Below are 17,619 nucleotides of genomic sequence, written 5' to 3'. Positions count from 1 at the left end.
GAAGTTCACAGTTCACATATTGCTGAAGCCTGGCTTGGAGAATTTTGAGCATTACTTTACTAGCATGTGAGATGAGTGCAATTGTGTGGCAGTTTGAACATTCCTTGGCATTACCTTTCTTTGGGATTGGAATGAAAACTGATCTTTTCCAGTCCTGTGGCCACTGCTGAGTTTCCAAATTTGCTGGCATATTGAATACAGCAAAAACCTAGACAACATATTAAAAAGCAGAGTCATCACTTTGCTGAGAAAGGTCTGTCTAGTCAAAGCTATGGTTTTTCCAGTAGTGATGTACGGATATGAGATTTGGACCATAAAGAAATTTGAGACCCTAAGAATTGATGCTTTTGAACTGTTGTGCTATAGAAGACTCTTGAGAATCCCTTGAACTGCCAGGAGATTAAACCAATCAATCTTAAAGGGAATCGACCCTGAATATGCACTGGCATGACTGATGCTGAAGCTGAAGCTCCAATACTTTGGCACCTGATGTTGGAAAAGACCTTGATGCTGGGAGAGATTGAAGGCAGGAGGAGAAGGGGATGACAGAGTATGAGATGTTTGGATGGCATCAGCAAATCAATGGACATGAGTTTGAACAAACTCCGGAAGATAGTGAAGGACAAGGAAGACAGGGGTCCTGTAGTCCATGGGTGGAAAAGAGTCGGATATGACTAAGCAACTGAACAACAAGATGATTTCCATCTTCCAGAAACTGAACAGCTAGCAATCTATGTCTCTAAGAATCCTGAAAGTACATACATCAAAATTTAATACTGGTTACCTTTAAGTGGGGACTTCCCTGGTGGCTCAGACAGTAAAACGTCTGCCTACAATGCGGGAGACCCAGGTTCAATCCGAGACCCAGGTTCAATCCCTGGGTTGGGAAGATCCTCTGGAGATGGAAATAGCAGCCCACTCCAGTACTCTTGCCTGGAAAATCCCATGGACAGAAGAGCATGGTAGGCTACAGTCCATGGGGTCACAAAGAGTCAGACACAACTGAGGGACTTCACTTTCCTTTATGAGATCTTTTTTTCTTCATCTTTTTCCTTTTCATACTTTCCAAAATGAACATATCCTTTTGTAAGCATAACCTCCACACAATATATACGATACAATTCCATTTCACATTCTATGTAACAATAAACAATTCCTAAAGGAAATCAACCCTGAATATTCATTGGAAGGACTTCAGCTAAAGCTGAAGTTCCAATACTTTTGCCACCTGATGCGAAGAGCTGACTCATTGGAAAAGACCAACTCAATGGCAATTGAGGTGAGCAAATGTAGAGGAGTTTGAGCAAACTTCGGGAGATGGTGAAGGAGAGGGAAGCCTGGCTTGCTGCAATCCATGGGGTCGCAAAGAGTCGGATACGACTGAACGACTGAACAACAACAAAAAACTAAAACGTCACTCTCATCTAAACTATTGGATAGTTAGCGAACGAATTTTACCCTCGTTCTTAACTTGATTGTCTCAGTGTATTGTTTCTGTAATTGTGCAGCCAGTGTCCGCTGGCATCCCACAGGATCCACTCCTTGCTTTAAGAAACAAAATAAAACACGCACAAGACCTGAGATCTCCGGATCTCAGTTGGGATTGGAGACAGACAAGGAGCAGCACGATCACATAGTTTGGATAAGTGTACAGATCCCTCTTAGCCTAAGAACTGTCGGAAATCCCTCAACTCATCTCTGGAAGCTTCCGTTGCCTAGCTACGAGAATCGCCTGCCCCCCCTCCTCCCCCTCTCTCTTCAAGCCACTCCCCCTTCTCCCTCCCAACCACGGTGGGGGCGGGGAGCCGGACCTCTTCAGCCACTGAGAGCGCCTCGCGACGGGCCATCCAACGGTGATTGGAGAAGTGTAAGGGCGGTGCTTGGGGCGGGCTTTCCGCGCCTGGGGGGAACGTCAGCACGTTGACGCGGGGCTTTTCTCTGGCAGCTGGAGAATCCTGTCGGGGTTTGTGTAGCTGCGCCTTTGGTCGCCACTGCGTGGGCGAGGAGCGAGGTTTTCTCCTCGCCTGTAGGCGCGGTTGTTGGGCTTGGTTTTGAGAGTGACCGCCCTCACCCTCCTCCCGGCCTCTCCTCCAGGCCCGTTCTCCTCTGGGCCTCCTCGGAGCGGCGGCGGCGTCCCCGAGGACTCGGCCCAAGAGGACTAGCGGCCCATCTCTGCTCCGGGCTCGGATGGGAGGCGGCGGGAGGAGCGGCCTGGGATGTTCAGTCTGATGGCCAATTGCTGCAGCTGGTTCAAGCGGTGGCGGGAGCCCGTCAGGTAGGCTGGAGCCAGTTGGCCAGGTGCCTTCCTAGGGGAGGAGGCCAGCTGCGCCCCCAGGAACGGGCGCCGCCTCTCCTCTCGGCCTCCAGCTCGAGTCTCTCACAGGCCGCTAGGGATGCTTTCGCCCAGTTTGATTTATCTCCTCAGGGAGCGATAGGAGGACGTAGCCTTTCTGTTTAGTTGCAGTTAAGTTCTAATCCGTAATACTTATTGTTGTTATAATTTAAATGGGTCCTAGTTTCTTAAAAGTTGTGGGTTTTGTGTGTGTGTGGAATTGGAGTCTCTCGGTTGTGTATTTTTCCTCTGAAACTTTTGTAATGGGATTTTTTTTTTTTAAATAGGGCATTATGAGATATTTTTCATAAAGTCCATAAACACCTTCCCACTACACACACTGTTTTGTTTGAGGGCTTGGACTTGAAATCTTTCTCCACTACTTAATAATTATATGACTTTCCCACTTTTGGCTCCACCCTCCTCGTGTTAAAAGAGGGTGATAATATCTGTGCTCTAGGAGTGCAGAGTTAAAAGAGAATAACTGATGGAAGGTGTAGCTTCAGTTTTTACATGAGATCTAGTTAAGCCCTTTAGTTGAAAAAGTCCGCTTTTTAACATTTCGTTTTAAATGCTAAATATATTAATATTTAGAGCCCGCTACTTGATATTCATTCATTTATTGAGAAAATACCACGTGCCAGGCACTGTGCTAGGAAGAAGTCAGTGAAAATGATGTTTTTAAAATTGAGCTACTCAACCTATAAAGAAACCTTGAGTTTGTCTTTATAAATAATGTTTTTAAAATAATTCTACTTTAGAATTAAGCCAAGGGTAATTTATAGCAAAAGTTTTGGGTTTTTAAAAAACATTAATGTTAATGTTAAAATATTAACATTTCAAATACGTATTTGCCATAAAGATGAACTATTTTTTAAAGAATGAAAAGCTATACGTATAAGGAAAAATAAATGTATTTGGAAATTTGTCTTAAATGAAACTTTTGAATTCTCCCATTATTAACTCTTAAACGAATGTGAATCTTATAAGTGATATGATCAGCTTTCAAGAATCAAAGATGTGTTGGGTGTATAGACTGATTTAATTTGTTTTCAACATATTCTGGTCAGATTGCAGTCTCTACTAAGCCTGGAGGACGTGTCTGGTTTTTAAAAAATATATTTTATTTTTCTAAGAAAGCACAGTAGTAGCATGTGTCCTTTTAACTAAAAACATTCAAAAACCTTTCAGTGCAAATAAGTTTTCAATTTAATTCATTATTCTTTGTGTTTGCTTCTCTCAGTAGCTGTAATGTTATGATCTTTGGGATGATTAAAGAAAGTACAGAGTTCAGAGAACAGAGAATGTATTGATTTCTGAGTAGAAAACATAATTGGATTGGATTTGATTAATAAAGCAAATTGAAATTTAACCCTATAACTCAGTTTATTTTGTTTAATAAATAGTATCAAGATCTGTGCTGTCCAATAGGGTAGTGATAGCTGCATATGACTGTTGAGCATTTGAAATGTGGCTAGTCAGAATTGAGATGCTCCTGTCTCTGGGGTCGCACAGAGTCAGACACGACGGAGGCGACTTAGCAGCAGCAGCAGCAGCAGCAGGGCTTCCCAGGGGGCTCAGTGGCAAAGAATCTGCCTGCTCAAGCAGGAGACACCAGTTCAATCCCTGGGTGGGGAGGATCCCTTGAGAAGGAAATTACCACCCGCTCCAGTACTCTTGCCTGGGAAATCCCATGGACATAGGAGCCTGGGGGCAGTAGTCAATGGGGTTGCAAAAGAGTCAGACACCATGGAGCATGCATGCGTGCAAAGTGTATAATACAAAGTAGATTTTGAAGATTTATTATACAGGAAGGAAAAGGTAAATATCACTCCTTTTTTTTTTTCCAATGTGATTACATGGCCTTTCACGTTCTATTTTCATTTTTTAAAATTCAGTTACTAGAAAATCTAGCCTTATATATATGGCTTGCACTATATTTTTTTATTGGACCTCATTAATCTAGATCATGGCCTAATATGAAGGACATGGATAAAATCTCTCAATATTGGATAGAGCTAACTGTCATATAACTTAAAAATAAATGAGTTATACCTGTTTTAAGTACCCTATTTGTTGATGCCTGGTTCATAATAATGGCTGAGTAAATATTTGCAAAGTATTGTATGTAGTTTGATTACTCCTTTGTAAATCCGTAAGGAAACAATACTAGCAGGTAGTCCAGTTGCCAGAACAAACAGAAGATGAGCAAGCTGATTGTAAAAATATATCCAATTTTGTGGCTTTATGATATATTGCTCTGTAGTTTTTACGTTTTAGGCTATACTGCTCCTTATTGAGATTTCCCTTTATGTTTATATTTTATGAAGATATGTTTGCAAATGTGAGGAGTGAGTGTGTATGAGAGAGAAGATAATCATTAATACACTCTATTCTGAGGTTTCTTTGCTGACTTTGCATGCACCCTTTGTATTTACCTATTGGTCCTTACTTAGATACTCTCCCAACAATCATATTATTCTGGAGATTGGAATCAGGGATTAGATTGCATAGTCAGAATGTGTGGATAGGAGGCAGGAGTCAGAGGTCAAGTGTTCAAGCACCAGTCCAGGACAGGAGTCAGACCAGAATGCCAGGGAATTCAGGAATACCATATGTACTATTGTTAACTACCAAAGAGAACCTAATTGTAGGCTCTGCTGCTCCGTAAAGTTAACCTTGAATAGACTGAAAGCTAGACTCATCATTAAGTGACTTTCTCCCGTAGAATCAGTGTTATTTTTTTTAAGTTTTTGAGTTCGTGATACAGTGATCAGAGCTAAGAGATTAACATTGGTACAGTGCTATTAACTAAATTATAGGTTTTATTCTGAGTTCACTTGTTTTAACACCTAATGCTTTTTTTTTTTCCTGTCCAGGATCTAATCAAGGATTCCACATTGTTTTGTTGTGTCTCTGTTCTCTCTCATTTTGTAATAGTTCCTCTATTTTTTCTTGTCTTTCATTGCCTTGAGACTTTGAAGAGTACTTGTCAATTGTTTTGTAAAATATCCCTCACATTGACATTGTTTTCTTGTGATTTGATAAAAGTGTTGCTGCATAATTGGGTAAAGGAATACCATGGAGGTGAAATTTCCTTTTCAGTACATTATATCAAGGGGTACCTGATTTTGATATGTCTTATTACTGGTACTGTTAACCTTAATCACTGAGTTATGGTAGTGTCTACCAGATTTCTCAATGTAGTGTTTTGAGTCATACAAGTTTTCATCTGAATCCTAGGAGTTTTGCCACTTTCCCCCTAGTCAAGTGTGCATAATTTTTGTCTTGCAACATTTTAAGTAAGAAAATTTATGCAAGTACTTGATGTTTTGCACATAGTAGTCACTCAGTAAATAATAACTCTGATCTTAGGAGATAAGTGCTGATTAGTAGGTTACTTTCCTTAATTCTGGATAAGGAAATGGCACCCCACTCCAGTACTCTTGCCTGGGACATCCCATGGACAGAGGAGTCTGTGGGCTACAGTCCGTGAGGTTGCAAGAGCTGGACTTGACTTATCGACCAAACTACCACTTACTCCATTCATTTTGCACTTTTCAGCATAAATACCCTTCCCTTCCTCTCTTTCTGTTAGTAAAAGGGTTCTTTTTCCAAAGCTAGTTCTAGGAATAAATTAATTCTGTTTATTCCATTTCTTCCCATTTCCTGGTGAAGCTCAGTCATTCAGCATTCAGCCAGAGATCACAGAAAGAACTTCTTGGATGTAAGATTAAACTTAAATTTTTATCCCAAGATTTATTGTCCAGTTTGATCATCAAAAATACAAAATCTTTCTCTTTTGTCTTCAGAGCTTTGCTTCTGTTTTTTGCTTAATATGTAAACATACATAAGCCTCTCTTACCTAAAAAATAAACCAAATGAAATGTTTCCTAATGTTGCTATAAAAATTGCTGTTAACTTAGTAACTTAAGCTTATTAGCCTGCAGTTCTGAGATCAAAGCTCTAAAATGGATCAGCAGGGTTGCTTGTTTACCTTCTGGAGGCTCTAGGGGAGAATATTTTTCTTTGCCTTTTCCAGCCGAAAAAGAGGCTGCCTACATTCTTGGCTTGTGACGCCCTTCCACCATCTTCAAAGCCAACATCATAACATCTTCTGTCTTCTGTGATCTCCTCTTCCTTTTTCTAAGTAAGGAGCCTTGTGATTACATCGGGCCTACCTAAATTTTCCAAGATAGGCTCCTCATCTGAGATCCTTAGCTCAATCACATCTACCAAGTTCCTTTTACCAGGTAAGTTAGCACAGTCACAGGCTTGGGGAATTAGAATGTGGACATCTTTAGGAGCTTGTTGTTCTGTGCCTGCCATTCTAAACAATCTTTTGCCTGCAGCCACCATCCTTTCTCCTTCCCTTTACTCCAGACTTAACACCTGACCTCATATGACTGGTACTTTCTCAGTTTCCTCCCCTCTCATGCATTGTTGAACTCATGCATTCTTGAACTTCGTGCATTACCCAGACCCTTCAGTTTTTCTTGCTACACTAGATATTGTCTGGTTATTAAATCCAGTGGATACTTTTCAGTCTTTTGACATCAAATAACACTTAAGATCACTCTCTTCTTGGGAATTCTCTGATTTATTTTTCTTAAATTTTTTTAACCTTTCTATTTAACCTATTTCTTTTTCTGTCTCTTTTTGCTAGTTAGTCTTTCTTCACCTGATTACTGAGTTTCCTCCAGGTTCTGTCTTGGACTCTTTTCTTCTTCTACGTATGCTCTCTTTATGATCAGTCTCACAAAATGGGACTTGAGTTACCACGTCACCGTTGACTCTCAATTCCTTATTTCCCACCCAAAGACTTAACCACCACTTGAAGACTTACATATCCAGTTACCATAGAATCTTCAATAGCAGCACATCCAAAACTGAACTTTGCATCTTTTTTCATATTGAATTGCTTCTGCCTCCTCTTACCCAGCTCAGAAGCCGAGAGTAATCCTGGGTACCTCTTTGTGCATTGTTATCTCAAATCATCAAGTCCTTTGGTTTCTTCTTACTGAATACCACTTGTGTGTTTTGCACTCTTTCAGCTTTTCCATACCATCGCTCCATTTAAAATAAGGCCTCCATTATTTCTCTCCCAGATCTCTTTGACAGACTTTCCACTATTCCCCTCAGATTTATCCTCCCCACTGTCAATAGTCTTTTTAGTATGCAACTGATTTTAAACCTTGAGTCTTCCCTAATTGCCTTCAGGATCACATCCAAACTTATTACTTAGAGGATACTTGTGACTTGACCTGAGCCGGGCTATATGAACTCATCATAAGCCATTCTTTTTCTTCCTATCATTCCAGATTTGGAGTAATTAAATTTTTCAGTTCCTACATTCCTGCCTGAATGCCCTTCTTCTTCTTTTTTATTTTTTTGACTATTCCTCATTGTGCTTAAATCTCACTTGGGAGATTCTTTCCTTCAGGAAATTTTCTTTGCATTCCAGCTAGATTCTTTACCTTGCATTGTGTCTGTTAAGTAACCCCCTGTATTGATCTCTACTTATCCATGTATTGTAATGTTTATTCACCTTCCCTAGTCATCTAGGATGTCTCCTGGACAGGAGGTGTTGTTAAAAACATCAAAAAGTAATATGTGTTTATTGTTTTTGAAAGTAATATATTTATTACTTTATTGTAGTTTATTGTAGAACCTTGAAGGCACAGTTAAGCAGAATGGGGCAAATTTAAGTTAACTCACAATCTCATCTGCCAGAGATTACCACTTTTTGCATTTTGGTGTAGAATTTCTTATATACATGTAAATATTTTTAAACAGTAGTGAGATAATGGAGTGCTGTTTCACAGCTTTTTATTTATTTATCTGGCCTTAATGCATTGTTAACATCATTTTGTATCATTGCATATTTTTTGTTCAACATCTTTTTGTTAATAATAGCAGAGTAATGTGTTGTATTAATTTACCAATGTGTGTTTAATCATTCCAGTTATTAAATACTTAGAATGTTTAAAATGTTGTACTATTTCAAAAATGCCTTGGTGAGCATCCTTTATATAAATGTTTTTGGATTGGGATTCTAGATCAAATGATATGAAAAAGTTTAAGGTGTATTATATATATTGCCAAATTACTCTTCAGACAGGCTTCTTGTTTTTTTTTTTTTTTAAAAAACCAATTTCTATTCCTACCACCAGGGTGTAAGAGTGCTGTTTTCCTCAAAAAAAAAAAGAAAGAGCTGTCACTTCTTCATTTTTCTAGGTTAAGGTGGATATGTTAGTTTCTATTTTCTTGATTACTTCCCCTTGGGTATTTGTACTTCTTTTGAGAATTCCTCAGAGGTTCCCTTTGCTTTTTTATTATTGGGAGAGGTTCATTTTCTTATTGCTATTTCTGTGGGAGATTTTAAGTGTTTATTACTAGTAACCCTTTCTCTCTAATACATGTCACGGATATTTTTCTTTTGTTATGTTTTTAATTTTTTGGTGGTTTTTGAAGTATAAAATTAAACTTTTTAAATTCCAATGTATCATTCTTTCAGTGTAATTTATAGAAAATTCATCATCCCTCCAAGATTATATTCACTTATAGTTTTTTCTAGTACTTTATGTTCTAATTTAATTTTTAACATTTGACTCTCTTGAAATTTATTTTGTGTATAGGGAGCAGCCTTTATCTGGAACACAAGCCACTGTTGTTGTTACTCAGTTACCAGGTTGTGTTTGACTCTCCGTGACCCCAGTGAACGACAGCGCACCATGCTTCCCTGTCCTTCACCTTCTCCTTGAGCTTGCTGAAACTCGTGCATTGAATTAGTGATGCCATCCGACCTTCTTATCCTGACTCCCCCTTTCTCCTCTTGCCATCAATGTTTCCCAGCATCAAGGTCTTTTCCAGTGAGTTGGCAGCCAGAATATTAGAGCTTCAGCTTCAGCATCAGTCCTTCCAATGTATATTCAGGTTGATCTCCTTTAGGAATGACTGGTTTGATCTCCTTGTAGTCCACGGGACTCTCAAGAATCTTCTCCAACACCACAGTTCAAAAGCATCTGTTCTTTGGCATTCACCCTCCTTTCTCTCACATCCGTATGTGACTACTGGAAAAACTGAAGCTTTGACTAGACAGACCTTTGTTGGACTTTTGTTGGCAGAGACCTAATGTCTCTGCTTTTTAATACCCTGTCTAGGTTTGTCATAACTTTTCTTCTAAGAAGCAAGCGTCTTTTAATTTCATGGCTGCAGTCACCATCCGCAGTGATTTTGGAGTCCAAGAAAATAAAATCTGTCACTGTTTGCACTTTTTCCCCATCTATTTGGCATGAAGTGGTGGGATTGGATGCCACCGTCTTCGTTTTTTGATGTTGAGTTTGAAGCCAGCTTTTCCCTCTTCTCTCACCTTAATCAAGAGGCTCTTTAGTTCCTCTTAGCTTTTTGCCATTAAAATGGTACCATTTGGATGTCTGAATTTATGATATTTCTCCTGGCAATCTTGATTCCAGCTTGTGATTCATCCAGCTGAGCATTTTGCATGATGTACTCTGCATAGAAGTTAAATAAGCAGAGTGACAATATACAGCCTTGATATACCTCTTTCCCAATATTGAAGCAGTCTGTTGTCCCATACCCAGTACTAACTGTTGCTTCTCGTCCTGCATACAGGTTTCTCAGGAGGCAGGTAAGGTGATCTGATATTCCCATCTCTTTAAGATTTTCCCACAGTTTGCTGTGAACTACACAGTCAAAGGCTTTAGCGTAGTCAATGAAGCAGAAGTAGATTTCTTTTTGAATTCCCTTTGCTTTTTCTGTGATTCAGCGAATATTGGCAATTTGATCTCTGGTTCCTCTGCCTTTTCTAAATTCAGTTTGTATATCTGGAAATTCTTGATTCATGTACTGCTGAAGCCTACCTTGAAGGATTTTGAGCATAATCTTGCTAGCATGTGAAATGAGTGCAGTTGTACGGTAATTTGAACATTCTTTGGCATTGCCTTTCTTTGGGATTGGAATGAAAGCTGACCTTTTCCAGTCCTGTGGCCACTTCCATGGTTCTCAGTAAATATCTGGACCCTGTCAACAGGTCCTCACTCTTACATATTGTCATCTAGATATTCAGAACTCCAATTATTTATACCAAGTAGCATCTAGTTGCTGAAATATTACATATAATATGATAAAATATGCCACGTGCTCAGTTGCTCAGTCGGTTCTGTTTGCAGCTCCCTAGACTTTAGCCCACCAGGTACTCTGTCCGTGGAGTTTTCCAGGTGAGAATAGTAGTTTGGGTTACCATTTTGTATTCCAGGGGATTTTCCCGATCTAGGGATCAAACCTGCATTGGCAGGTGGATTCTTTACCACTGCGCTACCTAGGAAGCCCTGTGATAGAACATGTAAGAGTTTAAAGATGATTTCTAAGATTCCTAGCAAGGACTGCAAGCAGAATTTTGGAAAGGGTGTAATTTTATTTGGGTCTTGAAGAAATTTGTGATTCCTGTATTTTCCCTGAGCATGATTTCAGGAATAGCCCACCTAGAGAGGCAGAAAATTAGCATCAGTTTAAAGGAAGGCATTTTGGCAGCAAGAATTATGTAATATAATTTGAAATAGTAAAAAAAACCTTTTGCCAATATTTAAACGAAAAGAAAAATGTAATCAGTATTCATGTGCTTGCCTCCCTAGGTTTTACTGATATTAACCTTTGGTCATCAGATTTAAGGTTTTTTTCCTGAAGAAATGGATAAATCTTTGAAGTTTCTGCACCCTATTTGTCTCTTACAACTTCCCACTGGCTACAAGTAGTTTCTTACTCATCTGTGTTTTTCATTGTCACAAGTCAGCCTACCAAAGCTTTACTTCAAATTTATTAGTAAATTGTTATTCATCATGGCCACGTTAAAAGAAGAGACTCAAATGTCACACTAAGCAATGTGACTTGTTGCTTTCTGTGTATCAGCACTGTATCTGGTAAAACATACCGTGATGTGGTATGTTATCTCTGCTAGGGGAAGCAGTACCCTATAAACCATCTTTCTTGGTCTAAGTTAATATAACTGTAAATCCTAGACTATTTATGGAAATTGCTGATTCTTATTTCTTAAGTAAGCTGTACATGCAGATTAGCAAGGATTATCTGATGTGTCATGGCAGAACTGGAACTTCTTACATTTCTTTTTTATCCCCTTACAGCTTCTTGTTTATTCATAGTAGGAATCTCAGAATTTTAGGAGAGAAAAGGATCTAGAGATATTCTGATTCTACCTCTTTGTATTTTAGTTTTAGTTTTTATTTTTGATTTTAAAAAAATAGTATTTATTTTTAGATCAATTTTAGGTTTACAGAAAAACCGAGCAGAAAGTGCAGTGAGTTCCCTTACACCCTCCCTCCTCCTAGTTTCTGCTGTTACTAACATCTTGCATTAGTGGGGTAGGTATATTTGTTACAATCGATGAACAGATAGTGACATATCATTAACTAAAGTCCACAGTTTACACTATTCCTTTATGTTGAGGTTTTATTTTTTATATTGATATTTTAGAAATGAACAAGCAGACAATAAGAATTTCATTTGATCAAGCTTCAAAGGTAGCATATGACCCTAAGTTTGGTTCCCTTTTTAGTACTTCATAAATTTAGATAGTGATTTTGGTGCAGTATTATCTTGACCTGTACAATCTGAATTAAAATACCAGAAAATAGTAATTATAAAATAATAGAAAAATAAAATCACAGCATAAATGGTTTGGTAAGTTTTTTCATTTCGTTATTTTTTTTTGTGGTAGGTTTTTTGTTTTCTCACACATAGATCATAAAGCAGTATTTCCAAGTCCCTTTTCATATGTATTTGTTATTTGCTAATTGTTCCATGTAGTTTTAAATATTGTAAGTAATAAATACCAGTTCTGTTGTGTTAAATTTTGCTTTAGTTTTCTCAGTGTTCTATTTTAACTTGCAAAACATTTTTGAAGTTAGAAATATCTTTTATATAATTATCTCATTTGAAGTATTGTCTTCCTTAGTTGACAGATGAGGAAGTTTAGAGTTGTACATGTTCAAAAAAATGTTCAAAAAATTGTAATAATACTATTCAGAAAAGATTCAGAATTCACATGTTTTCTAAGTTCAAAATGCTAATATAATATGACTTATATTTCTGGCATATTAATTTGTTTATCTTTTATATAAAAAAGGACCCTGAGATATAATGTATATAAAAGTCTTTGGCTCTCTTAATCCCTACTTTTTTTTTTTACTCAGAATTATTTTAGTTTTAAAAATATTTCTCACTGTTAATTATTGTGTTGAAACCACAGCATGTAGATATACTCAGAAAACTTCAATTTAATATAAGAAAATAGGTAATTTTAATTACATTCTCTAATATTGAGCTGATACTTTGATTTGAAGATTTATATAAATTAAATCCATTACAGTACAGTCTCAACTTAAAGTTGTATGTTTTAATTTTACTTATTTTTACTTAGCAAATAAAGTGAAAGTCGCTCAGTCCTGTCTGACTCTTTGTGACCCCATGGACTAGTCCATGGAATTCTCCAGACCAGAATACTGGAGTGGGTAGACTTTCCCTTCTCCAGGTGATCTTCCCAACCCAGGGATCGAACCCAGGTCTCTTGCATTGCAGGTGGATTCTTTACCAGCTGAGCCACAAGGGAAGCCCAAGAATACTGGAGTAGGCAGCCTATCCCTTCTCCAGCGGATCTTCCCGACCCAGGAATCAAACTGGGGTCTCCTGTGTTGCAGGCGGATTCTTTACCAACTGAGCCCAGGGAAGAGAGGGATCAGAAGCCCAGAGATCAGAAAATACATTTATATTGTTTCATTCAGTAAAAGTACAAGGTGTATGCTCAGCACATTTGATCTTGGGGTTGCACAGTTAAGACAAGTTCTAGTTGAGAAGACTGAATTAAAAGTTACATGAGAAAGTTAAGGTTTGTTTGCTGTGATAACATGCCTGGTCAAGAAGACCTAGGAAGTTCCCAGCCTTAAAGGCCTGCTGGGAAGTGACAGAAGAGGAGGCTGGAAGAGTTTGGACTTGATTCTGTTTAAGGATTTTAAACAGAAAGATGTCATTGTTAGCTTTTTCATTAACATCATAGTTAGGTTTTATTAACAGCATGCAGCTCATTACCTTAGTTAATCTACCTGATACTAGGTTTAATCTAGTTGTCTTAGCTCCAACAAGTAGGTTATGATTGTGATACACAAACGTGGGGAAAAAATATTTTGATGAAAATGAGCCAGACAACCTGGCTATCTGGTGTATATCTGTGTGTGTGTGTGTATACATATAAATGTGGGTAAATTTTAGGATAAACAAGATGGTTCCAGTTGCCCTTTAAATTAATAATAATTGTTTTTATGAATCATTGTATTTAAACTTCCCATAGAAACTGCTGTTAACTAACTAGCACTGTAACTTTGGGTAACTTTGATCTTCTCTACTTTCAGGGATGGTGTGAAAATAGATGATAGGGTAAAATAGCTTTGAACTATCAAGACACATTGTGAAATAAATTCAAAGCATTGGTATTGTAGGGTTTGTAAAAAGCTGAGAGCATTTATTTCTGAGGTGCTTAATTGATGGCAGTTACCAAAGATTCCTTTATTTTGCAGAACTCTGTAGTGTTTGATATTGTTCGTCTCTTAACCCTTCAGGAAACTGTTCCCATCCCAGCATCATTATTGGTCTCAATTCTTTCTGGCTGCAATTTTGAGTTCCTTCAAAGGTTCTTAGGGTTCTGTGTCCTCTGTCCCCTAGCTCTTCCTTCTGTGCTCTTCCATCTATTCCTGTAGTTTTAATTAGCATGTGTAATAATCTCATTATCTTGGTCCATATCTTTCCTCCAGCTTCAGACTTCAGTGTGAGACACACACTTCTGTCAACATGTGCAAAACTGAACCCATTAATCCTCCTCTGTTACTTAATCCCTTTCCGTCTCTCTGGATTTAGCAACTCTCATTTTATAGACTCCGTGTCTTGAGTTTTATGCTGTAGTAATGGGTTGAGCACTTACTGTGTGCCACAGGCATTGTGCACTTTACTTGGATGTCTTACGTAATTTCACCGTATCCTATGGGATGGATATTTTTATTATCCCATTTTACCGATAAAATTCTGAGAAGTTAAATAATGTGTCCAGGTCATATAGCTTGGAAATGACAGTTCTGGGGCTTGAACAGAGGTTGCTCTAAAACCAAGTTTATGACTATAAATCAGAATACCCATTATCGCTATTGTGATACTTATTACTAGTACAAACATACTGCACTTCTTACAATAGAGTCCTTTCCTTATCAGCCTTTCTGGTTTGGTATATAATTCAAGACTCAATGATAGCTGTAATAAGAGCAAAGTGGTCACTTCCAGTTTCTGGGAAGGTTCACGTTATTAACTAATGGTACTTGTTTCTTTACTAGAAGTATGTCAAGTTCCCTTTAAATTCAGTACATGGTTGTATTGAGTTGTGGTGTGTATGTATGTTCTCCTTTTGTTTAAGGCTGCTTTCCAGAGGTGTGTTCTTAATTGCCTGGATTTAGCGACTCAGCACCCAGTTCTTACCTTCGTGGTGTGGTGTCTCAGGCAGTGTTCTTAGTCTAGAACCTCTTCATGCTTCCTCCTGTTCTCACCTTCCTGTTCCTTGGCAAACTTCTGTATTTTAAGAACTTAGGTGAGGCATCATCACCTTGTGTAAGAAGTTTCCGAGACCTTCTCCTGTGTCTCTGCTGCTGCTGCTGCTAAGTCGCTTCAGTTGTGTCCGACTCTGTGCGACCCCATATGCGGCAGCCCACCAGGCTCCCCCGTCCCTGGGATTCTTGCCTGTATCTCTAGGCTGAATGAAGTCTTCTACTCTGTATTCCCTGAGCATCTTGTGTATATGGATAAGGATTTTAAACTTTCATAGTGTCACAATGTACAAATATTTGTTCACATTTTAGTCACTGTCATTAGAAGAGAAGCACTCTGGGATAGAAACCATGTCTCAGGCATTTGCTCAGGCTTTTTTGTGTCTGTAGTACTCAAATGCCTAGTCTACTTTTATTAATTACAACTGTCTAGCTCAGTGATAAAATGTTGGCTTTTATTGCTGCTGTCAACTTTCAAGACTATATAAACCTAAGAACACTGTATATTATTTTTTCAATTGAAGAGCCAATGTATTTGATCAGTAATCAGAAGACATAGTCTTTTATTTCTCTGTTGTTACATAGCATCACAGCCAAATTGTTCCCAATCAATGATAATTTCTCATATTTTAAAAAGCTATAATGACATGAACATTTTGGTATATGTTAGATTGAACATATTCAGTGTTTAAGAGTTCCATAGAATTTTGAGTGATAGTTGAATGTTAACCTTTTAAACCCATTCTATTCTGAAAATATAAGTTTAATGCATTGCTGTCAGGCATGGCAGTAATTCATGCTGTGATTTCATTTGTCCTGCTAGTGTTATATTTTTTCATTAAGGCTTTAATTACCTCAGATATTTAATTAAAGCCATGTTTTCAAGTATATGGCATAATGATCTTAAATATTGACTATGTACTTGCAGGGATAGTCAACATAAAAATATAAATCCAGAAAGACATCTTTCGTGCAGTTTCAGCATGATTATAATTTTTCGAAGTGATTTTCACGTTTGAAGAACTTTTTTTGTTTGAATTTAATATTCTGTTTTAAAAAAGAAAGTGTTTAAGATAGAATCTAACAACTTTCCTTGGTAACTGCTTTAAGAACAATGTTTCGAAACGTATTAGTTCATTTCAGTTTAGTAGCTCAGTGGTGTCCACTGTTTGGGATCCCACAGACTGCAGCGATCTCACAGACTGCAGCGATCCCACAGACTGCAGCACGCTAGGCTTCCCTCTCCATCACCAACTCCTGAAGCTTGTTGAAACTCATGTCCATCGATGCCATCTAACCATCTCATCCTCTGCCGTCCGCTTCTCCTGCCTTCAATCTTTCCCAGCACCAGGGTCTTTTCAAGTGAGTCATTTTTTTCCCATCAGATACCCAAAGTATTGGATCTTCATCTTCAACATCAGTCCTTCCATTGAATATTCAGGACTGATTTCCTTTAGGATTGACTGGCTGGATCTCCTTGCAGTTCAAGGGACTCTCAGGAGTCTTCTCCAACACCATAGTTCAAAAACATCAGTTCTTCTGCGCTCAGCTTTCTTTATTGTCCAACTCTCACATTCATACACGACTACTGGAAAAAACATAACTTTGATCACAAGGACCTTTGTTGGCAAAGTAATGTCTCTGCTTTCTAATATGCTGTCTAGGTTGGTCATAGCTTTTCTTCGAGGAGCAAGTGTCTTTTAATTTCGTGGCTAGAGTCACCATCTGCAGTGATTTTGGAGCCCAAGAAAATAAAGTCTGACACTGTTTCCACTGTTTCCCCTCTATTTGCCATGAAGTGATGAGACCAGATGTCATGATCTTAGCTTTCTGAATGTTGAGTTTTAAGCTGACTTTTTCACTCTTCTCCTTCACTTTCATCAAGAGGCTCTTTAGTTCTTCTTTGCTTTCTGCTATAAGGGTGGTATCATATGCATATCTGAGGTTACTGATATTTTTCCCAACAATCGTGATTCCAGCTTGTGCTTCTTCCAGCCCAGCGTTTCTCATGATGTACTCTGCATATAAGTTCAAAAAGCAGGATGACAATATACTGCCTTGACATACTGCTTTCCCGATTTGGAACCAGTCTGTTTTTCATGTCCAGTTCTAGCTGTTGCTTCTTGATCTGAATACAGATTTCTCAAGAGGCAGGTCAGGTGGTCTGGTGTTCCCATCTCTTTAAGAATTTTCCACAGTTTGTTGTGATCCACAAAGATTTTAGTATAGTCAGTGAAGCAGAAGTAGATGTTTTTTTGGAATTCTCTTGCTTTTTTTGTGATCCAACAGATGTTGGCCATTTGGCCTCTGGTTCCTCTGCCTTTTCTAAATCCAGCTTGAACATCTGGAAGTTCTCAGTTCATATACTGTTGAAGCCTAGTGTGGCATAAGTCCTGTTGGAGGAGGTTGCCATTAGCTCCATTTCATCGCTGAGCAGACAACCCACAAATTGGAGAACAATTATACCAAAGAAGTTGTCACACTGTTGTAAAAGTTCTAGGGCCCACAATAGATTTCCCAACTTGGGGATCTGGCAAAAAGACTGAGAACCCTGGGGAATTTGACTTTGAAGACCAGTATGATTTGATTACAGAACTTGCACAGGACTGGGGAAACAGACTCTTGGAGGGCACAAACAAAACCTTGTGCATACCAGGACCCAGGAGAAAG

General features: G+C 38.4%; 1 protein-coding gene across 2 annotated transcripts in view; it reads left to right on the top strand.

Annotated features, from left to right (window-relative positions):
* Positions 1-1,917: 1,917 nt before the first annotated feature.
* ARL13B (ADP ribosylation factor like GTPase 13B) overlaps positions 1,918-17,619 on the top strand; it is an 84,774-nt gene continuing 69,072 nt past the window's right edge. The window contains exon 1 of one of the 2 annotated variants that reach the window (XM_040226762.1): positions 1,918-2,275. In XM_040226762.1, the coding sequence (XP_040082696.1) occupies positions 2,217-2,275 (59 nt within the window). In that variant the 5' untranslated portion in view covers positions 1,918-2,216. The remainder of the gene's footprint in view (positions 2,276-17,619) is intronic. The other variant, XM_040226779.1, reaches the window with a different exon arrangement.

This window comes from Oryx dammah, unplaced genomic scaffold (assembly GCF_014754425.2).
Source record: "Oryx dammah isolate SB20612 unplaced genomic scaffold, SCBI_Odam_1.1 HiC_scaffold_2, whole genome shotgun sequence".
Classification (NCBI taxonomy): Eukaryota; Metazoa; Chordata; class Mammalia; order Artiodactyla; family Bovidae; genus Oryx; species Oryx dammah.
This window is presented reverse-complemented; position numbering and strand designations above follow the sequence as displayed.